We start from the raw sequence: 25,153 nt of genomic DNA, 5'->3' as shown, positions 1-25,153 counted from the left end.
AGCCTTTTGACTTGCTGGATAATGTATGCTGTAGTCCTTCAGTTCTCAGTACTGATTAGGCTCCTCTGGAGCTGTGCGGGGGTTTGGGCTCTGCATTTCAATGAAGAGTTGGATGTAATAAAGGGAATCAAAGTCTAGAAAATGTGCCATAACATGGTTGAATAATAGGGATTGCTTCTTTAAGGGAAGATGTGTAATAGCTTCAGTACTAGTTTTGGTTTTTGAAGTTGTTGCAAAAGGATATTAACAATTTTCTTTCCATGCTAGGGGAGGTGGGATAAAAAGTCCTGAATACCCCTTGACTCGGCTTAATTTTGGTACTAGGAAAAGCTTCCTAGCAGGATAATGAAGGGCTGGTAAATAAATAGGTTAGAAAAGGTGCGCAATATCTGCTGAAAGGCTTCAACAAGAGGTAGGACAAATCGTCTGCCCAAATAACATGGGCTGGTCCTGGTTTTGTTATGCTGCAGATAAACTTGTGGTCCTTTCTGGTTCTAGATTTTTTTTTCTGCCTTTCTTGGGCTGATGGCCATGGGCTGATGCACTGTTTAGCTCGAGGCTATGACTTTCTGCAAATGGATATTGTGCTGAACAAGGTTCTAAGTGTTGCCAAAGAACGTATATCTCGTCTTCATTTTAAGTAAAAATCTATCAGCCAGTTCAAAAGGCAAACATTGTTCCCTGATAAAATGCAGCTGGTGTGCATATGAGCTTAGTCAGCAGTCTATAAAATACCATAAGCTTTCCATAGTCATCAGACACATCAAAAGCAGAAAGTGTATTTAAAAAAAAAACAACAAACCAAACCTCCAACAGATTGCTGTAATTATTGAATGTGATGCATCACAAGTAGTGATGGAATATAGCTGAGATGATATTACCCAGACAGGAAGGAATAAATATGGCTTTGGCCTGTGTCTCTGTATACAGATTTCGAAAGACAGAGAGAGGGTGGATCACCAGATACCAGAGTATGTGTAGCCCATCATTTAAAATGGGTTTGCTCTCATGAGAGAGGCATATATTTACTGAAACATTCAGCTGCAGCTTTTGAACAATTTAACATCTTTAATGCCACTCTACTTAGGAACAGGGGAAAAATAAACTATACAAATCTGTCCAGTGGACTGCCCTACTGAGACTGTATAACCCTGCTGCGTGGTTACAGCTTGTCTACAGAGTAATGTTTGCAGGTCCATGTGTAATACATGTCAAAAAGCTTTCTGTCTATAGTTTATCAATACAGAAGTAGAGGAGTGATAGGTATGGCACTGCTGCTTTGTGTGAGTCTCTCAGGTACTCTTGATCTGGAAATTGGCTCCTCTGCTGCTTGCCTTCATGGGACTGCATCTCATATGCTTTCTACTCCAAATGGAAGCAGTAAAGTAGGATGGACATACGACTGCTGCCAGGAGAACAGGTCTTAGATGGAGCTGTTCTGAACTTCCCCTTCCTCTTTAAAAAACATTTACCTTAAGAAAAAAATCCAAAGGGGTGCTCCTATGTTTCTGCTAGGAAATGAGGAACCAGAGCCTTTTAACACACTGCAACTAGTCTTTAAAAACTGATACAACCAATCAACAGTTGAATGACAAATCTTTTCATAGCACAGTGAATTTTCTTTTTAAAAAAAGGTACCTTTTTAATATTCATACTTTTAATCAGATTCTGCCTGAATTGCCTGGCTGTAATCTGTTATGCTGCACTCAAAAGAGGCTAGCGCTGGAGTGATAAAAATGCTTTGGCTTTAAATTGACAGGAGAGTTGTTCTGGGTTTCTTTCAGTGCTCTGTCATGGCCTTATCTGCTTTCCCTAACCTACGGGTTACTGAATTAAGAGTGCTAGATGTTATTTCTTTGTATTCTTGGAAAAGAACCCAAGCCTCTGGGCCTGTTCTTGCATTTGCTAACTTATCTCCTTGCAAATATTTCCTTCTGCTATGCAGTTCAGTCATCCTACAACCCTAGTTAGATGCCTTTTAAAACTCCAAATTCTGTATTGCTTAAAACTGATATTAACTGAAATGGTTAGGGTCCCAAAAGTCAGGAAACTAACTTGAAGAAACCCTCCAAACCATGAATTTAACATTGTGTTGCTGTTTGAGTTTTTATGCTTTGCCTTTGTAGGTATATCTGCCAAGAAGAGGGGAAGAAATTACTCAAAACCTAAGAATTTTATTCACTAATACAGAAGCAAGAACTTTAAAAGGAATGTCAAACTGTGTAATAAAACTGTGAGAACAACAGTGGTTAAACTTACCAGATTAAAAAAAATATGCAGAAATACCAATTTTTAACTTATATTTTTTTCATTGATTGGGATGTTTCACATTGCTAATTTGGAATGTTAATAAATAAATTTCACAAACATTTTTCTGAAAAAAATAAATTTATGGCCTCTCAGTATACTGGCTGTCTCTGTATTATAACAATCACTTAAGGAACAGCTGTGTTAGACACCGACTGGCTTTGCCACATTCCCCAGTGAGATCCTGCACTGGGAAGTTGGAAAAACGTGAGCAAGAAGTGGCACATCGAGAATTTTGTGTGAAAGCTTCAGGTGCTTCGATTTCATAAGATGTCCATGATATCGCCCAATGATTGGTCTCAGAAGCAATCTTGTTAAGGCAGTAGGACTACCGCGCTGTTCGGCGGTAAAAGCCTACCTTTGCTGTCACTTCATGCGTGTGAAAGATACATGAACAGTTAAATATTTGGAGGTAGCATAAACCATAAATTTCAACCATATTATTATTAACCAGTTATGGGAGTCACATCAGCTTAGAGTGTTTTAAGAAACGATCATATTCACCCATTCTGTATTCTGTTGTTTTGACAAATAACCTGTATCATCTGTTCCATATTCTGGATCCATAATTACAAACACCTCTGGTACGATTCAGTAACTGAAAGAATTCTGTAATTTTTTTCAAATTGCTATATATTTGAGACTCATTTAGACTATACTAATAAAAAAGAGCAGCATTAAGAAAAAAACCAGCACCATGATTAACATACATGCATTTTTGGAAGCTGTGTGAAAGTGGTGCTGTCTTTGGGGAGCCTATCCTCCTAGGGCAGGGGGCTGAATCCCACAATTCCCAGTCAGCATCAAAAGCTCTGTCAGAGACTAGCTAGTATCTCCCTAAATGTTGCTCAATTGCTGTTTTCACAGCTGCAAAGTACGAAAAATGTTTGTTTACATGTAAAGGATGTGAAAGTTAAACATTAATGTTTGTATAAATACATTGTATTAAACCCAAGAAGCTCAAAGAAAATTGAGGGCAGATGCCCTTTACAAGTGATTTTCCAAACACTGTTAAAACTATTTAAAGCAACTTTTAACTATATTAAGTGGCTTTTGTGTGAGGCTTACAGCTATCTCATTATAGGATATTTTTAAGTCTCTTCCTTACATAAAAATAGACGTATGAGTAAGAGACCCCAGGTTTGACTAAATACATGGCGTGGATTTAATTGCCATGCTGCTCCCTGTGTTTCTGTGGTGCAGGAGGGTGGATTATAATTCTGTGAAAACTGGAATACAGGGAAGTCCACGTGGCATCCTCCTGCCTGTCTGCTGAGGGCCCAGCAAACACCACCCAGCTTGTTGTACTGAATTAAGTCTCAAAACATTCTATGAAATAAAGTGTAATCTTCTTAGCAAGATAAATTATTCTTAGGAGCCATCTGCCTTTACCGTTTAAAAAATGCCTCTTTAAATGTAAATTTAGCTTTCCACCAGAGACAGTATCGCCATGGCAACAAACACAAGAAAAAATAAATGTCTTTATAAAAAATAAAGAGTGTTTTTTCTCTTAAACATACTCCATATGAAATAAAATATGCAGCTATGGAATTAATGTAGATGCTATCTCGGACAGTAAAAAAAGAGTATCAGTCTTTTCCTGGAATGATTCTCTGAGATAGTTTCAAACGCACAATTGCTTGCAGTAAAGAAATCTATTGTATACTTATTAAATATGCTATAAACTAGAGCTCTTGCAGTTTGCTCTAGATGGTTTGGAATGCTACAAACTTCAGCAGAGTGTTATGCAGGCAGACAGGATCTGCCTCTGCACAAGAGTTTACAGAACTGGAGTCTAAAATGTAATCTCTCCCATGTAATTTATATTTCAAATACTTTGCTGTGCAAGTCGGCTTTGTACAGTCTACCGCTGGAGAGGTTTGTTATTCAAGGGGCATATAAGTAGTGGTTCGGATTTCTCCTTTCATTGAATGCAATGAAGAATGCATTCAGGTTAGGCCTGTTTCAAAAATAAGATCGATGAGTGGTGTACTCCAAATTGCTCACAAACAGATTCCTCTCTACCTCTTTCTGCACCCTGCAGAGGTCAAGGTAAGGAAAGACCCGAGATGGCTGATATAATTATTTTCAAGACCCACCTCTCTGCATGGTAAAAATAAAAATTATTTGTGTATTACTGTATAATTTCCCATTTCAAGCTTCAAATTTCACAGTATACAACTATAATTACAGTTTTCAAACACTGCCATTGTTGAAATGTTCTGTGCTTGTTTATTTACCCTCTTCTTTCCCAAATCACTCTTAGCCCTTTGACTGCACTTGTTGAGCTTGAAGGCTGCAGGGGAGGAATATGCCTGCGACTGGGTTTTACTGGTTTGTGTAGAGGAGGAATTCTAGGGCTTGCTTGTGGAACAGAAACCACCCTGCCCTCACCTAGTACCTCTCATCTGAATAAGGCAATATTTTATGAAGCTGAAGCCATTTCTTCTCACTGTATGGTAGGAAAGCTATGTATTATCCCCACTTAAAGACATGTTGAAGAACTGATTTCTGCCACAGATGGTGGTGCTGACCTTGGCATGTCATTCACCGCAAGAGTCAGCAGGGACAATGCTGAAAGCAATAACATCCTCTTTCTCGACCTTAACTGCTGAGTGGCACGTTCAGTAGCGTTGGCACCTATTGCTTCAGGTATCACCCTGCTACATTTGTTGGAATCTGAAAAGTAAAGCTGAATGTTTCCAGTGATGGCATGGGCAGAACTTTCTACAACCTCCTCTTCTGAGAAAAGACGAAACAGTCTGTTTCAGCAAAATGTTGTCCTTTTATGTGTACAAACAGTTCTGCATGAAGTGTAAAGCTGGTACGTAGAGATGGATTGCAGTGGATTAGCTGAGGTATTAGGGAGTATTCAGCTTTTCCTGTGTATCTCCACCTGCCAGACCATGAGCTTGTCAAGAGTATCTGGACTGGGTCATGCTGTGGACTGTCTTGCCCAGTGTCCTGCCTTGGGCAGTGGCTGATAACAAGGTGTCTGGGGACAGAAGTAACAGGACACATAGGCACTAATCCTTCCCACGCATATCTTCCCACCCTCCCGGTCACCTAAAGTTTTGGATCAACTGCACGTAGCAGTCTGTGCAGCCCACGTCAGGAAGTGTCCTGAGACAGCCTTTGGGGCTGAGAGCTTGTAAACAAGCACGGAGGAGAAAGCTGTAGGAGCTGGCACCTTCCCACAGATGGGTGCTGGAGCCCTTGGGAGCCAGCTGGCTCCACAGCTCTGCTCTGAAGGGACGGCCAGCCCATGCGAGCTGGGTAACGTGCTGTGCCCTTATCTAACCCCATCACGCACATGGGGCTTGGCACGCTCAGACCCACAGCGCGTGAGTGCGCAGCCTCGAGGTCAGCGCAGCCTGCGTTAGGTGCCTTGAACGTGGGGAATAAATGTTTTGATGGGTCCTGCAGCAAGCAGGATGTCAGCAAACAGGGAACGCGAGGAAGAATTGCAGGGAAGGGGTGAGCATCCCAACTTTGTCGCTGGACTCGGTCACTGGGCTTCGAAGGCATGAGAGGGAGAGAAAGGGTGGCTTATTGCGTTCTTAATTAATTGTATCCGGCCTTATCTCCTCCGTGCACCCGACGGGTGCTGTGCAACGGCCGCCTGAAAACAGCACGGGCGGGCCCCCCCTCACGGCGGGGCTCCCGCCGGCGCGAGCAGCCCGCGGCGGCCGCAGCGGCTCCCGCTCCCGCCAGCGGCCCGCCGGTCCCCCTCCCCAGGCAGGGCCCCGCCCCGCGCCTCCCACCGCCGCGCATGCGCGCAGCCCCCGCCGCGCCAATGGGGCGGGTGCGGGCGGGGTGGCGGCCATTGGGGCCCGCCTGGCTGAGGCGACGCGCTGTTGCCGTTCGCCGCGGCCGCCGCTGCCGCGATGGTCTCCTGGATGATTTCGCGGGCCGTCGTGTGAGTGCCGGGGGGATGGAGCGGGGAGCGGCACGTCCCCCGTGACGTGGGGGGTCTCAGGGGGCTTCCCCCGGCGGGGCTGGGGTGAGGCGGCGCCCTGTCCCCCTCAGCTGCGTGCGCCGTGGGGCGGGGGCCGCGCCGTGAGAGGGGCGGGTGTCCGGGCCGAAGTGCCGCATCAGCCTGCGGCCTACAGGTGCTGCGGTGAAACGGGCCGCTCCGCTTTTAGGATTTTGATCAGTTCAGAGCGCTTCCCGCCCTGCCCTTGGAAGGAGCGGGGCGACGGGCGCTACCTGTCCGGCAGCGGTTGAGCTCTGTGGTGCCTCGGAGGGCCGTTGTGCCCCCAGCACCGGGCGCCCGGTGAGCACAGGTTGTCTCTCCCGGTCGTGCCGTGCATCTCCCGCTGCAAGTGCGCCTTTGCCAGGGCTGCAGAGCCAAGGCGCTCGGGCCCGGTGGTGCCTGTCACGCGTGGATTGTGAGCGTTGCTTGTAAACTGATCCCGGTTAACCTATAGAATCTGTTTGGTAACTGTTTTCTTTTTAAACTTGTGAGTGTAGGTCATCAGCTGATGAAGCGATAGACTGGCAGCGTTGTTGTTGTTGTGTGCTGGTCTTTGTAAAGCTGAGTTTCTATTAACCAAGGGGGCAGACTTAGGTGAAAAGTGTCATCTTGCCCGTTGCCCAAGCTGTATTTCAGAAAGAGTAAACTCAAGGGAAAACTCTGGTCTTTTTCTTAAGCATTGTACTGTTCCTTCATGAAACCGATGGGTTATTTTCGCATTTGAATAATATTCCCTAACAAATGTTGAGTAATATTTGAGCAACTGAGTCTTCCTCGTGCTCCTTGCTAAGTAGCTCTGTGGCTCTGGGGGCCCTGGTGCCTATTGGGTCACTTTTGCTGATATTTGCTGCATGTGACTTTTTGCTAGGCAAATGTAGTGAATCTGTCCAACAAACATCTGAATTAGTGCAAAGTGTGTAGCAGGAGTGTATGTCCCAAAGCAGGGCATAATAGGATTTCCCTGTTTTGTTGGTGACAAACATCCCCCTTAAGCTCTCTGGCATAACTTAATTTGAAAACTGCATTTATTGTCAGGAAGCCTTCTCATACTGCCATGTACGTTTTCCTGCTGCAATCTAGTCACCTAGATAAGTAGCAGTCTTTCTCTCTCTGCCCTCCCTGAGACTTGTTAGATGATTGAAACTTGTGAAGTAGAGCATCGTGTTCCAGGGCTGGCAAAGGACGGCATTGGTTTGGAAGAGAGAGGCTGTGGGAAGAATTGCTGTTCGAGCGCTCTGTCAATGTGGTCTTCCCACGGGCAATACACAGCACCAGAGGCAAGAGGCATATGCTGACTACCTGTACATCAAAAGTAGCTGCTGAACCTGTTTCTACTTTGTTACACAAAAGCACCAACCAGAAAATTTTTATTTTAACATCTTAAACTGCATTGGTTGTAAGGGTAATATCAGTGATGCTGAGCACCTCATTTTCTAGTGATCAGATTCTTGTGGAGTTAATTGTTTTTTCCCCTGAAACAAATTGCTAAGGGTTGTATTTGCATTTTGAGGATTAAGCCCTCTATGGGCCTAATTTATAGCACAGGGAATGAAGAGAATAGCTGCTGCTATCAACAGATTTATTGCAAGAGGTAATAAAGGGCAATGTCTTGTGCAGTTTGGTTTTCTGGTTGCTATTGGTCACTCATTTGCATGCCCTAATTATTTTTGCTAAAAAGGGAGTCCTTAAGAAGGTGGAGAGGATTTATAATTAATATTATGTCCTTGTTTCCTAGCTGTGGGACCTAACTAGTTTGCCAGTGTTCAGCTTCCCAGGAAGGGGAAAGTGTTCAATGAGAACTTGGACAGCTTCGAGACTATTGTTTAAATTTACTTAATAGAGCAAAATTCACGTGGAAGAGCAAGGTGGGAAACAGCACAGGAGTAGACGTGGTGTGATATAAGAGGTCTTAATTTCAGTGGTTTTGAGACTCTCCTCCTTGACCTCTTTTCTGAGTGTCCATTAAGCTATCTTCCTCTATTTGATCTGTTTTCCTTCCTGGTCCCTTTCCAGACATACCTGTTCCAGTTGCTTTGTTTCTCTGACTTGTGTGTCATGAGTTGGGAAGGCGTATACTTCCTTTTCCTTAAACGCCATAAGAAAGATGGAAATATTTTTAACCACTACGTAGCTGCTAAGACCTGAGGTTCTCTGTTGCTTATGTAGTGTTTTAGTTTTGGTGTGGGGACTTTCAGCTGTATACGAGAGCTATGGATATCCTGCACTGTTTGTAGCAAGTCCAAGAAGCCCTGTTGCTGTGTATGGGCAGCCATCAGGAATACCTGTTGTCTTGGCTGGTGACTGGAAGGAGTAGTGGTTGTTTGGGCTGCAGCAGAATTCTCCTGTCCTGACCGACCTACTATTTTTTTAGGGCCAAAAGTGCAGCAAAATATTAATTTATAGGTGTGTCGTAGTGCCCTCTGCTGACTTCTGACATGGAGGGCTTGTTCTAACACGCATATCCCAGGTAAACTGGCTTCTGATTCAGTTTGAGAGTTTGCAATTTGGGGTTAATCAACTCCACTAAGATAGTTTGGTTAAAGCTTTAAAGAACTAGGGAATGGAGCTAGTAGAGAATTAGAATTCTTAATTGCATGTGAATTGTCTCGGAGTCATGCACAGGAAACAAGGAGTGGTTCGAATTCACTGCCCCACATACTAATCTTTGGTAAAACTTTATTTTAATGAAATATTTTCCCTTTGCTCTATAAATGCTATTACACTTAGGCATCTAAACTGAAATATCTTGTATAATTGCATGTCTTCTCCTTTCTGTCAGGAAGCAGACAACTTGAAGCACTTTTAATTTTGAGGTTTTTGTCTGTGGGATGCTGCTGTAGTTAGTATAGGTTGTTATTAATTTTAAAACACTCTGGCTATTGCAACAGCTTTCAGAGTGATTACTGCAGGTTTTTTTCTGTTTTTCACCTCCAAAACCAACAAGAAGATAGTAACTTCTTTCAGAGTGTCAGAAAACTTCTTAAAGTGGTACACCTTGTCAGGTTCTTAGTCTTTAGCGATGGGAATAGCTTTTTAAATTTGTGGCTGCCCATCTTGTTAACTTCTAATAGAGCCTGTGCCTGACCTTTGCTCATTCTTTTCATTTGTAAGGTCTGAGCAATTGTTTTGCTGAGACAGTATTTAATAGTAAACATGCTGAGTACTTGTCAGTCACAGCCTGGTATGGATGAGATCAGACTATCCTCTTGTGCCAAGCAAAGATGTTGAAGCATCCTAAATACAAAATAGATGGCCATTTTGTTCTTGCAATCTGTTAAAGCAGACTGTCTGCTGGTAATCTGTTAACTTTTTTCCCCTCCTCACTTAAAAATGAAAGTTCCCCCATCTGTTTTGCTTTGCACTACTCTAGCCTCATGTTTAAGTACGTTTTGTGTTCAGTAAAGTTGGTCAGCAGTCATGGCTGTTGGAAGGGAGGGTTGTAGCAGTCCACAGTAGGATGTATTTGTCATGGGTACTAATAGTTACTTTTCTGTCTGCTTGTGCTTATTATGCCTGCCTTCCCCACCCCCATTTTTAGAGCCTTGCAAGGAGCAAAAGGTGTATGAGTAAAAGATTCAGCAAGCATTCTTTGTTTCTGATATCGGATTATAACTGTAACTGCGTAAAGCTGGACAAAGACTGTTTGGGGCACACAGGAGATAACCTGAAGGTAGGCAGGAGCATTAGCCTCTTTCAGCTTTTGCGACTTTACAGATTAGAGCTGTTTCTTTCATCGTAGTTTCTAAGGCATTCTCTTACTCTACTTCTAATACTTTTGTTGTTGTTTGACATTTCCAGACATCCAGCTGCCCCTAGAATTACTAGATATCTGAGAATGGGTGCCTGAAGCCATAGCTTCTGTATCAGTTGGATTGTCATCAGGAATGTAACTGTGTATGCTTTGTTTGTAAACCTGGATTGTGTCTTGCTCTCAGAATAGAAATTTTTTAATTAAAAGCAATAAGTACAAAAATATTTACCCTCTTGTTTGCTAATCAACATGCTGTCAAACATGTCTTGAAACAACCATAATTCATCAGATAGAATTCAGTAATGATACCACCACACACTGTGTGGAAGGAATAGCTATATACACCCTAATCTTTAAGTCAGAAGGGCCATTTGTGGGAGTTTCTTTGACTCTTTGTAGCCTCCTTTTCTGGCAGGATGGTTCCAGCTGAAGTATGAAGGATGTTGAGTGCTGTTGGATGCTGAATGCCTTGCAGTATCCCTCTAGTTTAAAGACCTATAAATTGCTGCTGCATCTGTGGGGAAAAAGGAGTTGCTGTCATAGTGTGAATGACTGAGATGGAGAGATGTGCTGACATGTCTGTCTCACCACAGAACTGCAAAGATTCAGACACCATGTATCAGTTACCGCGGCACTTCATGCTATGCTTAAACAGATCTCACTGTCCTGTTGCTGGGAGGGGCTATCTTCCCCTCACCCTCTCCTCATTCTCTGCTTTCCACAGGGTCCAAAATTTTGTGGCCACAGGGTCAGTCTGGTTGCTTTGTCAACACAAATGAAAATTAGCATGCTTGAAAGAGGTTAATCTTTTGTTAGTTGCAGCAAACTGCACAAGCTCATGCTGCTGTCGTGTAGTTGCTAGGTAAGCGCCGTGTTGAGAATGAAAAGTTGCAGGACAAAAACAGCATTGTTTTTGGCATCAGCATGTTACCAGGCTTGTTAAAGCATACTCTGAAACTACATTCTTCACTTGCACACTGCTGCTTATTCTTTCTTGTAGTGAAACTAGTTCCAGTAATAACGGTGCAGCTGTTCTAATCAAGCAATCAAATAAGGTGTCAGATTTTTTAAAGGGTCTTAAATTTTATAGGTTGAAATATGTAGAGTGTAAGTAAGTCTAGGGATTGTGTGTATTGTCTTGTCTGTGTGAAAGTTTAAAATCATTTACATAATTGAACAATGAAATCATCAGTGCCCTTCTCTCCACTAGTTCAGCTTCTCAGGCAGTCCTAATATGTACAGCAAAAAGTGTCTGCTCACTAAACTCGACTTGTAATGCCTATTCTGTAAGTTAGTGCAATGCAAAATGACTAGCTATGACAATTTGTGAGAAATATGTGTCCCCACTGCCTGCCTGGCACACCTTTCCTTAAATCAATGTTTGCTAAGCAGCCTAGCTGCTTGTTTCTCCCATGTTTATGAGACTGTGTAGATGGAGAGCATGCGTGGTCAGTGTTTACAGCCTATGGCAGGCGGGTGGACTAAAGCTTGCTCAAAACAGATGGAGGACAACTAGAGGCATGCTGTGGAGTCTGACATTCTTACTTAATGATCTTGGCATGCACTCTGTTACAAAACGTGGTGAAATCCACATCTGTGTCCTATGCATTGTAGATAAAGAAATAACAAGAACTGCATGGTCTGGCAAAAAGGACGTTTCTAATTAAAACAACCAACCCCCACTCTTGCATGTTCCACAAACCAGTGTCTGCTTCGACTGAGTGTATTTTAGGCTCTTGAGTGTTTCTGGAACCTAGGTGGGTTGGCTTGTTGTTCCCGGTTATTTTGTATGTAGAGCCAACTCCTGATAACGCTCATCTAAGGCTGGGGAAGATTCCAAGCCAAATTCTGACATTTTTTTTTTTTAAAAAAAAGTTACTTTGGCTCAATACTTTTAATCCTTGATAAGAAATCATTAAAAACTGTATGTAAAAACATGTCTGATAAAAACCCCTGTTCTGGTGCTTCACATGTAAAGAAGCTTCCTGTAAGCTTTTTGATCCTTCTTATTCTGCTTTTGAAATTTAGGAATTTCAAAACCTGTACTATTATGTGAAAGTATTTGGTTTTTAGAGAAGAAAATATTACAGCTGAAAACAGTATGATCTTGCTCTATGGGAATCTTTCAAATTTTAAAGACCTGCCAAACTAGTTGGCAACAATTTACTACTGGACAAATGAGATGAGGTGTATAGAGTCTAGGTAGGAAAGATTATTGCAGGCTTTTTGCTGACCAGTCTGGCTTTAAACATGACTGGCCTTGGTGGCATTGAATAACCAATCTGATGAGATACTTTCGGACATACTGGGAAATAAAACACACCGTAGTGGCTGACTTTACGTGGAGCCTTTTGTCAGCCATCACTGTTATGTTCCAGTTCAGTTTATCACTGACAAAATAGTAGGGCGTTGCTTCTGTTTCTGTTGCGTTTTATAGCTACTCTGCAAGCATCGACATGGAAGTGGGCTTAACTAGATGAATATTCTCCTGGTGTTTATAATCTTTGAAATATTGCTCACGTATCCTGAAGACAGTTGGAACTTGCATCTGATGTTGAAAACTAAGTATAAGTTCTTTGAAAAGCCTTTAACCCAGCATTTAAATGCAAGCATTCACAGAGCAGAATCTTTCCTGAAGGGAGAAGTCTGACATAATGCTTTACTTTCTTCTGCTAATAAAGGTGTTGGAACTTGAAGTACTTGAAGGGGAGAATCAGAAAACAGTTTGTGCTTGTGCCTGCTTTCGTTATTTCCTTCCCGCACACTGTTTGGTAACTCATTGATCAAAACCATGGAAAGGAGAGTGAGTAAAATGGTCACTAGCTTAGAGATGTCTTGATTACTTTTTGGTAGTACAGTAACATTACCTTAAACTGCAGTGTTTAAAAAGAAAAGCAAAGGAGCAAAAAAAAAAATCCAAAACCAAAAAACAAGCAACTTAATTCTTTGGCTTTGTACTCTTATTATTCACTGTTGTCTGTTAATCTTTTTATTTTTCCCCCAGACTAGGACTTTGTTCTAGAACACATGGTTTCCCTTATGTCTAAAGTTTGCAGATGCCACCAAGTTGTGTGCGAGCATTGATCTGCTTGAGGGTAGCAAGGCTCTTCAGAGGGGTCTGGACAGGCTGGATCAATGGGCTGAGGCCAATTTTATGAGGTTTAACAAGGCCAAGTGCCAGGTTCTGCACTTGGGTACAACGATCCCATGCAACGCTACAGGCTTGGGGAGGAGTGGCTGGAGAGCTGCCCAGGAAAAGAACCTGGAAAGAACCTGGGGTGCTGGTTGACAGATGGCTGAGCATGAGCCAGCAGTGCCCAGGTGGCCAAGGAGGCCAACAGCCTCCAGGCTTGTATCAGGAATATCGTGGCCAGCAGGAGCAGGGCAGGGATCATGCCCGTGCTTGGCACTGGTGAGGCCGCACCTCAAATACTGTGTTCAGTTTTGGGCCCCTCAGTACAAGAGGGACATTGAGGTGCTGGAGCATGTCCAGAGAAGGGCAGTGAAGCCGGTGAAGGGTCTGGAGCCCAAGTCTTAATGGGGAATGGCTGAGGGAGCTGGGGGTGTTTAGTCTGGAGTGAGGAGGCTGAGGGGAGGCCCTATTGCTCTCTACAACTACCTGAAAAGGGGTTGTAGCGAGGTGGGTGTTGGTCTCTTCTCCCAAGTAACTAGTGATAGGCTGAGAGGAAATGGCCTCAAGTTGCACCAGGGGAGGTTTAGATTGGACACTATGAAATATTACTTCACCTAAAGGGTTGTCAGGGATTGGAAAAGGCTGCCCAGGGAAAGGGTTGAGTCACCATCCCTGGAGGTATTTAAAAGATGTTTGAATGTGGTGCTTAGGGACATGGTTTAGTGGTGCACTTGGCAGTGTTAGGTTTACAGTTGTGATACCGTAACTTGGACTCCACGATCTTAAAGGTATTTTCCAGCCTATACCAGTCTGTGTGTAGTCTGTGTGTAGTCTGTGTGTAGTCTGTGTGTAGTCTGTGTGTAGTCTGTGTGTAGTCTGTGTGTAGTCTGTGTGTAGTCACATGTCCACAGTTAGTTGAAGTGTATTTACTATTAGACTGTTTTAGAAGTGCGAGAAGAAGCTGACCTATTCACATTTTTCAGCAGTGATCAGCTTATAGTTTACTTGGAAGACAATATATCCACAGAAGCATAAAGTACATGTTTTAAATAACTGATTTAGCAGTCATTAGTTTGATATAGATGCAATATTAGCAGTGTTGGTTTTACTGTTCTACATACAGAACTTTGAGCGGTAGCTTTTCTTGAATAAAAGTTAACCTCGAATGCATGAGACAAAACAGAATTTACATTTGTATAAAGAGGCTAATGTGAATCAGGGAAATTACCTTTCATTCGCATCTGGCAAATCCTGTTTTTGAAAAGGCACGCTTGTATTCCCTCTGTATCTTCTGGTTTCTTAACCTGTTTGTGCATTGCTAATCAAGCATATTTGTGTTAACGGAATTCTTCTCTCAAAAATAACCTTTGGTTAATTCGCATAGTATGCATTATCTGTTTTTAAAAACAAAACCTACCCCTGAAACTCCTTTATTAATGCATGACTTTCTAAAGGAACACCAATAAATGGATTCAGAAGGGCAGAAGTGAAGGTATCTTTTAGCATGGCATTTCTGATATTCAGGTTGGGTTACCCTAATACAACGACGTTAATAAGTTTGTGCTGTTAGATACCAAGGCAAGAACTACCAACATACAGAATCTCTACCAGAGTTCTCTAAGGAGCAGTTACAACTGAGGAAGCACATGTACTTTTGGAATGGCGAGTTAAGATGTTATCTTAACAGTATCTGCCAAATACAGATTTCATAGATGCCTTTTCCTGTGTACAATGGGGAAGTTTGGTTTTTGAATGCTTTAAGAAACTTTAGAAGTACTTCTCTGGGTTATAAGATTAACATGTTTGGAAATCAGGGACCTTAAGGCAAAAATTGAGATGTAAATAACCTTGGATGATCAAAAGCAAAAAAAGCCAGCTGTCTGGGGGAGAGAAGACAGGCTAATTTTTACTTCAGGTATTGGTGTGGTTGCACTTTTTTCTTTCCTCAAATTCTTGTCTTTTTGTAGCATTTTCTTGGGAGAGGCAGGACCTTGAGGCTGGTCTGCAACAACACCCTTAGGTTCTAGGATGTGTAGCTATTAAGGAGGAGATTTCTGGGCCTTTGGGTTATGAAATACACTTGTCTCTCTAAAACCAGCCAGCCAGATTAATATTCCATGCTGCATGGCCTGTAGCAGTATTGGACACTGTGCTTGGTTTTTTTTTTTTGTTTTAAAAAAAGCAACCCATATGATGAATGTATGGTTATATGCAGTGTGGCTCAAGAATATACACAAATGGCTCAAAAATCAAATGTGGTTTTCCTTGGAACAAGTAGAGGCAATTCTTAATTGGAACCACTCCTATTTTAAATATTAGTTTCCTATAGCCAGTTATTTTGATGTTGATGCTGCTCCAAAAATCTTGAGAGAAGATACCCTCTTAGAGCAGCAAGCAATGGTGTGATTGTGGATTTTAACTTGTGAGATTCTCCACGGTCTCTAGCAGACCAATGTAAGGTGAAAAAGTAAAGTTGACAAGGTAAGAATCCAAGTGGAAATCCATTTTTTTGTTAACTATATGGCATTCTGAGGTATTAAAGGGAATGAGTCTCGGCTGTAAGCGATGGCCGAGGCCAGGATGGGGAAACTCCAGTGCAGTGGCTAGCTTTACAGCCACTTTCCAGAGCTGAAGAAAGTTTTAGATACCAAAAATGGTTGAGAATGAGCAGGACTTTATAGTCTTAACTTGAGAGAATAGAAACTTTTTTTCCTCTAATATTGAAAATAATATTAGAACTACTAGATTACTGAACTTCCATAGTTTGAGGCTGGGGTATGTCAGGGCACCTTTTTTTCCTTTTGCAGCTGCTGAGACAATAGAAAAATATGCTTGAACACTTTAATACAAAGAATTTCTCCCCATCTCATGCAATTGAGACATGGGTGTCTATGTTGTGCAATTATGCACGGGCTTCCCATCATGACTTCCATAGCTTGCATGAAGATACTAGAATTTAGGGTAAACATGCCCAAGTTAGTGCTAACAAAGAAAACGCTGGCCTTGGGTCCTTTCAGGCAACAAAAAATTCCTTTTTCTCATCACTGAAAGAGATTACTGACACTTAAAATACTGAATTATCTTGCTTTGGGACTTAGATACATTAATAAGTGAGGCTACTTTAAACATAAAGTACAGTTTGTGTAATGAGAATGTGTTTTTTTGGGGTTTTATTCTGGAGATGTGGTGTTCATGTATTTTTGACAGCATATGTTTTAGTTTGTTTCTATCAACTGCAGAACTTTTGTCACTTAATTAGTATTTCTCTTCTTCAGCTATGCTGTCTTACTGCTTCTGTTCCAATTTTGTACTGGATAAAAGATCATCTTCGTATGCAAATCTGATGCTTACCTGGTCATTTCACCAGGATTGGGATATCTGACATCTCCAAGGGCTGAAGCTTTAAGACTGTTAAATGTGTTTAAAAGTGTGCCAGAGTTGGCAGTACTGAGATGATAGTATTTGCTTTATTCTTTTATGCTAGCTTTGGCTTTCCAAACATCCATCTATCTCTGCTTGTTTCAAAAGAGCACAGAGCAGATAAACCTTTGAAAACAAGTGGCCACTGACTTTACATGAGTTGGTTCAAGTTATTGTAATGAATAATTTTTCAATGTATCACGTTAAAATAGAAGGTGTTTGCAATGTCTCTCCTGGATTCTTCTAGAGTATCCTTGATATGAAGGACTTAATATTCTTATACAGAAATTGAGACCTAATAAAAAAATTGCAGGAGCTTCCAAGATTGTTTTGAAGACACTAGACACAAGTCTGAGTAGTAAGTAGGTAAATAAGAGAGCTGGTACTTTTTAACTTCAATTTATCAAAGCCAAGAAACTAAGTATCAAATGCCTATGTAACTTTAAACCTCAATTCCTGCATCTGTGATGTTCCTGTTAATCTTTTCAGCACTTCATCTGCATTAAATTAGTAATGTCTTTTAGGAGCCCACCAGGAGTATCCTAAATTGAGAGGATCATGTTGCTCATGAAAACAGTATGTGTAGGTTGCAGTACCTCCAAGAGTAGTAAGTGTAAAGAACTCTTTCAAAAACAAGGAAGCTCATAAATGTGTTTCTCTGTCAATTGCCTTTATTATGGAAACACTTTTAAAGCATAATAGCCTAATAGAGCAAAATAGAGTTTATGCTATAAGACAGTGTCTTTGATCATCCATGTAGGTATCAGCTCTCATCTCTAAACTTAAAAATTAACTGTGGTCTTGTGTTCTTGCTCACCTACTCCATGAAGTAAGCTTACTCATGCATGTACTAAGTGAAAATAGAAAATATCTGCTCAAAACTAGAGTTAGTTTGAACTTTTTAAAAAAATTAAGAATAACAAATTAGTCAATTGGTCTCCTTTAACTGACAACTTCAATCCAGCTGTCAGTCCTTGCTGATCATTAAAAGAAAAGCACAGTTCAGTACAAGGACACATCTTTTTCTTTGAACAAAGTCATGCCAGGCTCTCAAGAGCTGGGTGAGCAGACACAGTCATTCCTAATTGCTGGCTAATTCTCAGTGTTCCTGCCTGGTGCCACAAATACTTTGCTTCCAGTGGTAAACAGCCATAGCAACAGGTGAAATCAGGGACTATTTAAGGTAGATTTGAAGGACGGTAATGTATTTGCAGTTTAAGTGTGAGCAAGTTTGGAAATTAATAGTTCTCCAGCAGGGATGACATTCTGTTATTGAGCTTGAGGTAAGAGCTAGGTGAAAGATTTAAGTTCTCTAATGAGGGTTAGTCTGTACTGAAGGCCTTCAGTGTTTGCTCTTTATCACATGGAAGTGTTATAAATGCATCTTATTTCAGTTCCTCAGTGTGGGTGCCCAGAAGTTATGAGCTCACCTGCTGCTGACTGTTCTGCACACGTGGTTGAGCTTACTAAGTCTGTAAACAGGAAATAGTACAGGGATAGTCAGGATGCTATTACAGTAGTGGTCAAACAGGTGTGCTAAAATAGTGATGAATAGGTAGGCATGCAGAGAAGTGACTAAGGGTTTTATAACAAATTCCATTCCTACTATGTTTTCTATTCTGCTTTCCAGTACTAGCTTTTTGGAATTTTCTGTATTACAGGGTTTGGGCCTTTTGACTGTATGTTTCGAACAGCATTTTAGAGCTGGTTGGTTGGGGTTTTGTTCTTTGGGTGTGGTTTTTTTTTTTTTTAAATGACGTGGTGGTGGTATGTCCAGCTTTGTACCCTTCTGGTAAAATATGTCTAGGCTATCCAGCAGCACAAGAAAAGTTGGTCAGTCCTGGACAAAAGTTTTGGAAACTGTCTCCAGACATAGGCATAGATTCTTCTAGCGAGATTGATAGCCATAGCTTTTCCCCAAGTACTTCTGCACTGTATATGATCTATATGTGAATAAGAGGTGAGCTATTTCCCAGGGTTTGTGTACCAGTAATGCCCCGTCAACTCTTGAAGACAATGACTGGGAAAGCTGTGTTGTTGGAGCACCGATGCAGCTGGTCCATGTGAAAGAGTCTCCAGGCTAACTTGTTAAAGAGGGTAGCCTGGATTTTGCTTTGGGAGTTGTTTTTAGCAGTACCTTGTTCCAGACTGCCCCAGGCCCCTGAGAGGTGGCTGTTAGGACACATATACAGTAGGTTTGCTGCTGGGAGAGCAGGACTTGTGTTTGGAGTATGTTGCTGGCTGGCTGAACCGGCCTAATAGGCTGCAAGCCATATGTAGGCTGCGATTGGAAAGCCAAGGTTAATTCTTGCTGAAGGAGGTGGCACATCTAATGTGTGTTCAGGAATAATGTAAATTGACAATTAAGACCATTCTCTGATCTTGTGTTATGTAGGGTTTTGTAGCAGCAAGTAAGATGAGTAACAGGCAACCTAAAAAACTTTCAACTCTTTTTGAGCATATGGAGGAAACAAATGGAAGTTCTTAAGAGGATGCTTTTATAGGTGAATTTTGCTTAAGGTAATGGCAGGAAAGGAGAATCCTCATTTTGGACTGAAATTTCTCTGCAGAGAAAATGCATTAAAGGTTTGAATGTTCTCTTGGCATCTACATCTTGTTTTTTCTGGGAGAGACCTGGTAAGCCTATGCAAATAAGCAATCAATCTTACTGATGTGTCTTGCCTGTAAGTATGTCAGTACTTCCGCACAGATTCCAGTACAGAACATCCCTTACAGAAGGTATTTTTGCTCGTTTTTTTTGGTGTGCTAATTTTATACTTCTTTAAAGGTTCAGGCAGGGCTGTTTTCCATGTTGAGAGAACTTCAGAGTATCTAGCAACAGGTTCCATATTCTGGGGTAAGTCTGAAAAATAGTATTCCATAAACACGAGTGGACAGGATACATGTTGCTGAGCCTGAAGCTCTGCATTGGAAGAAGGGCTTAATTTTCTCCTATCGGACTGCTTGCAATTATTATACTTCGGACTTATTTAATAAATGTTCCTCATACAGGGAAGTCCCACTTCCTAGTAGGATTGGTAGGGAGGTCACTTTCCCCTTAAAACTTTAGGGTGATTTTTGACTGCTTGAGTAATTGCATTACTTCTGGTTACGTTGTGCTTTGGAAGAATCTGGCAATTGCTTTGGAGAATTCCAGCTTCCTAAGCTGGAAGGTTAATAGCCTTGCTCTGCTCAGGAATGTGCTTCCTTCAGATCTGTCAGTGCTTCTGCATATATTCTTTAACTGTTAAGACTTCCCTTTCGACGGGTTTTGGGGATATTCTCTGTATAAGAATGCTGTGAAGATTTTAACAGATCTGCTTCTGATTGCATTCCTGTCTTTCAGTAACTGTAATCTGCTAAAGGAGCTGCTGAGTTTAAGGTTTGCTACTATTAGGAGACACGTTCTTTGAAATGGGATTTATGTGATTTCCCCTGCTCCTTGCCCAAGGTGGGGGGTGGAAGAATAGTAGGATACAATATGGTGTGAGGTTCAGGAGCTTATCCTCATGGTCCCCTGTCTGTGTGACAGACTAGCACTTGGGTCCGAGTGTATCCTTTGTCATTCCTTGAATACATAGTCTTTTAATGTAGATTGTTATGGTTGTGTTGTATATCTGAATGTTTTCTGGTAGCAAAATGGGACTAAATTCTGTCACGTGCTAGAGAGAAAGACTTTGTTTAGTGTAGTGCCTTTCAAAAGCATTCAGGACAAAAATGCCAGGATGAGCTTTTGTTTGTCTGGACATGTAAAAACCTAGGAGAGAACTCACTTAGTCTAGAACTTACTACCCAGTTGTAACCCTTGGGAGGTGTTGGTTGGCAAGCAGGACTAAGGGTCTTGCTTCTTCCCCTGAATTGCAGGTTGGTTTTTTTTTTCTCCTGAATAGGATTCTTACCTGTACTCCTTACGCCTTATTTTGAGCAAGAGAGTATTGCACAGATGTATAGCAGTTATAACTTGGTGCATAACTATTACCCTTGCTGCTTTATAGCAAAAAGAGAAAAAATTCCAAACTGTTTACCTTTTATGGGAGTGGCTTCAAGTATTTAAGTAGCATACAGCCTAAGCAAAAAATGTTTATGCTTTTCCAGTGCGTGCTGATTGAAACTTCAGTGACACATTGTTAAAGAGTATGGCTGTATCTGCCTTTTTAAAGCCAACAATAGCCAGCCAAAGTCTCGAACATTGTTTTTCAGACTAGATTTCATTCTGCTATTTAGTTTCCATTAGCAAACTTCCCTTTCAAAAGATATCTTGCTTAAGCTAAACTCACAAACCATAACATGGAACAGTAATTATAGTTCATATAGAAGCAAATTAATACTAACAAGATCAGGCCTTGTTTCTGCATAGATACTGCAGTTCAGTTAAGGGCTTCATACAACACACAGGGCTGAGAGTCCTCTACGTTAACTCTAGTATCTCCATGGGGTCTGACCAGCTCTTAAAAAAGCTCGTGTGTGTATCTGACAGGAATTGAAGATGCTCCTGTCATAACTTAAAGACAAGTATTGGGAAGGGGAACTGGGCATGGTCAGCAAAGGAAGTATATCAGGTATTTATATTAGCTTCCATGGTTTTGTGGAGATAGGGAGGATTGTTTTATTCTCCAACCTGCCAAATGCTGTCAGATGATCTTTCAGGATGTAGGCGCATCCTTCCACTGTAGATGCATACATTCTCACAGAATCACAGGTTGGAAGGGACCTCAGGGATCATCTAGTGCAACCTTTCTAGGAGGAGCACAGCCTAGACAAGATGGCCCAGCACCCTGTCCAGACGACTCTTGGAGGTGTCCAACGTGGCCGAGTCAACCCCTTCCCTGGGGAGATTATTCCAGTGGTGACTGTCCTCACTGTGAAAAATTTCCCCCTGGCGTCCAATTGGAATCTCCCCAAAAGCAACTTGTGTCCATTCCCCCTTCTCCTCTCCATGTGACTCCTTGTAAAAAGGGAGTCTCCATCTTCTTTGTAGCTGTCCCTTAAGAACTGGTACATGGGGATGAGATCCCCTCTGAACCTCCTTTTCTCAAGGCTGAACAAACCCAGCTCTCCCAGCCTACCCTTGTATGGCAGCTTCCCAGTCCTCTGATCATCTTGGTGGCCCTTCTCTGGACCCCTTCCAGCCTGCCCACATCCTTTTTGTATAGAGGGGACCAGAACTGTACACAGTGCTCCAGGTGTGGCCTGACAAGCGCTGAGTAGAGCGGGATAATCACTTCTTTCTCTCTGCTGGTGATGCCCTTTTTGATGCAGCCCAGCATCCTGTTGGCCTTCTTGGCCGCAGCAGCATGCTGTTTGCTCATGTTGAGCTTCGTGTCCACCAGGACCCCCAGGTCCCTTTCCACAGAGCTGCCCTCCAGCCAGGTGGATCCCAGTCTGTGCTGCACTCCCGGGTTATGTTTTCCCAGGTGCATGACCTTACACTTGTCCTTGTTGAGCTTCATAAGGTTCTCGTTGGCCCACTCGTCCAGCCTATCCAGATCTTCCTGTAGAGCAGCCCTCCCTTCTGGAGTGTCTACTTCCCCACTCAATTTGGTGTCATCCGCAGACTTCATCAGGCTACACTTGATGCCGTTATCCAGATCACTTGTGAAGATGTTGAATAACATTGGGCCCAATATCGATCCCTGGGGGACCCCACTTGTGACAGGTCGCCACTTGGAGAAGGAGCTATTTACCACCACCCTTTGGGTGCGGCCTGTCAGCCAGTTCCCCACCCACTGCACAGACCACTTGTCTAGGCCATAACGTATTAATTTCTCCAGGAGGAGGCTGTGGGACCATATCAAAGGCCTTGGAGAAGTCCAGGTAGACAATGTCCACTGCCCGCCCCATGTCAACCAGGCAAGTCACTGTGTCATAGAAGGCCACCAGGTTTGTCAAGCACGATCTGCCTTTAGTGAAGCCATGTTGGCTTTTCCCAATAACGTGCTTCATTTAACAAATGTCTGGCTCTGTATCAGTCTGTGCCAAGGTCATCAGTCTGTCAGCGGGTGGATGAAGTGGTTGTCATCTGTTATCAGACTTTTTAAGGGAAGGGAGCTTAGCAAATGGCATTGTCTCCAAAGTACCTCATACTGAACAGTTTTCCTGAATGGCTTTTACTATTAGGGAACACTTGTGGCCCTTGTCTTTTTGCATTTCAGAGGAACAAAAGTATAAATGGCCAAACTCTATTCCTTGCTTCTGGTGATTCTTGGGCAATGTGAACAGACTGAAGTCTTTAATGCACGGTTGGTTTAATGGCTTAGTGTTTTGGGAGTCTGGATGCAAGTAGTCCTTTTAAGTGGCTTGGTGGCTTTCCTTTGGTGTGTTGTTTTATTTTTTTAAACAACCTTTAGGGTTTACTATCTAGGTTAAATATGCTCGGTGCCGGAGCAATGTGTGTCCAGGTGACTGATTTTTCAGTTATCAGTCAAATGCAAACTCAGTTGCTTTTCTTCAGAAACGAGTTTTTCAAATAGTTCTGTACTTTAAAGATATTTAAACTGTAAGACTGTAGATTATGTGATAACACAGTAGGTTATATTTATTTTAATACAGCTATATGGATATGCAAATACATTGTTTTATTCAGATTTCAAGGCTTTTTGGTACTTTTTTAGTTTGCCTTTTGATTTTTATCTCCTAGTATATTTGAGAAACATTTGTCATTAAATGAGCAAAATGTCTGTAGAGGAAGTAGCTGTACTGAAAAGGGAATGCTACATCAGTTGCTGAGTACAGCTGAAACACTGAAATAGCTAGGTGTACAACTGGCAGTAAAATTACATTGGTAAGCAGGATTATCCGTATATCTGCTTGTAAAATAAAATAAATGACGTCACACTTGGCTGAAATCTGTTTCCATCTGTGGAAGCTGGCTTTGTTTTTGTCTGCTATGTTAATGCAGTGTGCTGATATCCAGTGTGAAATACAAACTGCGCTTTTAAAATTAACACTTAAGCTTTTAAATTTGAAAGTTTTGGAATAATTGGGCACCTCTCGAAGTTAGTTGTATATTCACTGTAGAAATACCAGAGGAGGGATGCGCTTATAATGTGTAGTGGTAGGTGTTGCTAACAACTTTGAGATTTTTGGGGGTATTGATGCAAACAGGAAAAATGTTAGAAAATGCTCGGCTGTTGTAGCTGTCTGTGTCAATGAAACTGATTGTGCCCAGGCTCCCTGCTGCTGCTGTTCCATGTGTTTCTGCTTCAGTCAGCTGCAGCGATCTCTCTTTGCCTGTGTACTAATCTATGATGTATAGATTGAGGTTAAAAGTGAATTTTGCTGACCTTCAGCTACACTCATTGGTGAAAAATTCGCTATTCTACTGCTAAATTGCCTGGTACCTTTAACTAAGATCAGATGACTTTGCCAGTGTGAAGGAGGTAGCGATGCCACAGTTGGCAGCAGCATCGCGACACACGTACAATGTCAGCTTTGGCTGTAAGGAGATAAAACTTCACAGTACTGGTTCCTATTATTACCGGCTAAATATGCTGATGTTTTTCATCGTTAGTCCTATCTACTCACTTTTTGGGAACAAGTGGCAGTTTTTCTAACACTTCCATGTTATGGCAGTATTGAACGCTAGTAAGCTATGATATATTGTGGTGATAAGTTTCTTGTTCTTTGGTTTTAAATGTGATTTCTAGAAGAATTCTTTAAAAGAAAAAAAGTGAATACTAAAATAGGTATTTTTCTAACTCTTGATCTGACCAGTATTAAGTGGCATAAAGATTTGCTAGGTGGGGAAAACTAGCTACCTGTATTATTTTTCTTGCGCTAGTGTGCTTGTTTAACTTGAGGTCATCTTTAGCTTAGCTTTATGATCTTCTTGTTGTTCCTGTAATAAGCCTTCTGCTTGAAGATCAGTTGTTTCCGAAGCAGTGCTCTCAAAAAATTCCATTCTGTCCCAATTCTTGTTTCTACCAGATTTTAGAGGATGACACATTTGAAGGATAAATTACTGTTTAAATTGAAAAATATTACTTATTTTGTAAATAGAAGTGGTACTGCTAGACAGTAGAGTGAGTGGAAAAGTGTAGACTAAAAATCTTTTAAGTGGAAAGTTCAAACTTTCTCTTTCATATGCTTCATAGCAAGAAACTTAATGTGCAGGCTACTAGTAGCTATTTAAATAACTTTGGACTATTTTTTGAGAATTTGGGAGAGGTCCGTAGACGGCCAGTAACTGCTGGCGTATAATTATGCAGCCGCCTGACAGTTGGTAGTGGTTATGATGTTCAGGAGTCTCTTGTGTCTTTTCTTTGAATAAAATAATTTCTGCCCTTATGAAGTCTGTGTTATGTTATTAGGATTAATGAGGCTTTCCTTATCTCTGATACTAAATGGTTAAAATTTCAGCCAGGAGAACAAAAAAAGGTGAGAGCCATTAGAGCTGATTGGTTACTGAACAGGGTATTCCACAGGGACAAAAGTAAGGGGAAGGGCTTTTGTCTACAGAATTTAATGAAAATGAAGAGTGCTTGGTCTAGTAGTCCTTTTGTTTCCAGATCTCCTTTTGTTTGGGTGAAGTGAGGTTTTTAACTTGTGTTTTCAGGCTTTTCTCCTA

The 25,153-nt window shown here is 41.8% G+C and overlaps 1 protein-coding gene across 2 annotated transcripts in view; it reads left to right on the top strand.

Annotated features, from left to right (window-relative positions):
- Positions 1-6,072: 6,072 nt before the first annotated feature.
- The window catches only part of REEP3 (receptor accessory protein 3), a 43,274-nt gene continuing 24,193 nt past the window's right edge, over positions 6,073-25,153 (top strand). Inside the window, exon 1 of one of the 2 annotated variants that reach the window (XM_075109332.1) lies at positions 6,073-6,226. In XM_075109332.1, coding sequence (XP_074965433.1) covers positions 6,195-6,226 — 32 coding nt within the window. In that variant the 5' untranslated portion in view covers positions 6,073-6,194. The remainder of the gene's footprint in view (positions 6,227-25,153) is intronic. The other variant, XM_075109329.1, reaches the window with a different exon arrangement.

The sequence above is a fragment of the Phalacrocorax aristotelis genome, chromosome 14 (genome assembly GCF_949628215.1).
Source record: "Phalacrocorax aristotelis chromosome 14, bGulAri2.1, whole genome shotgun sequence".
Taxonomy (NCBI): domain Eukaryota; kingdom Metazoa; phylum Chordata; class Aves; order Suliformes; family Phalacrocoracidae; genus Phalacrocorax; species Phalacrocorax aristotelis.
This window is presented reverse-complemented; position numbering and strand designations above follow the sequence as displayed.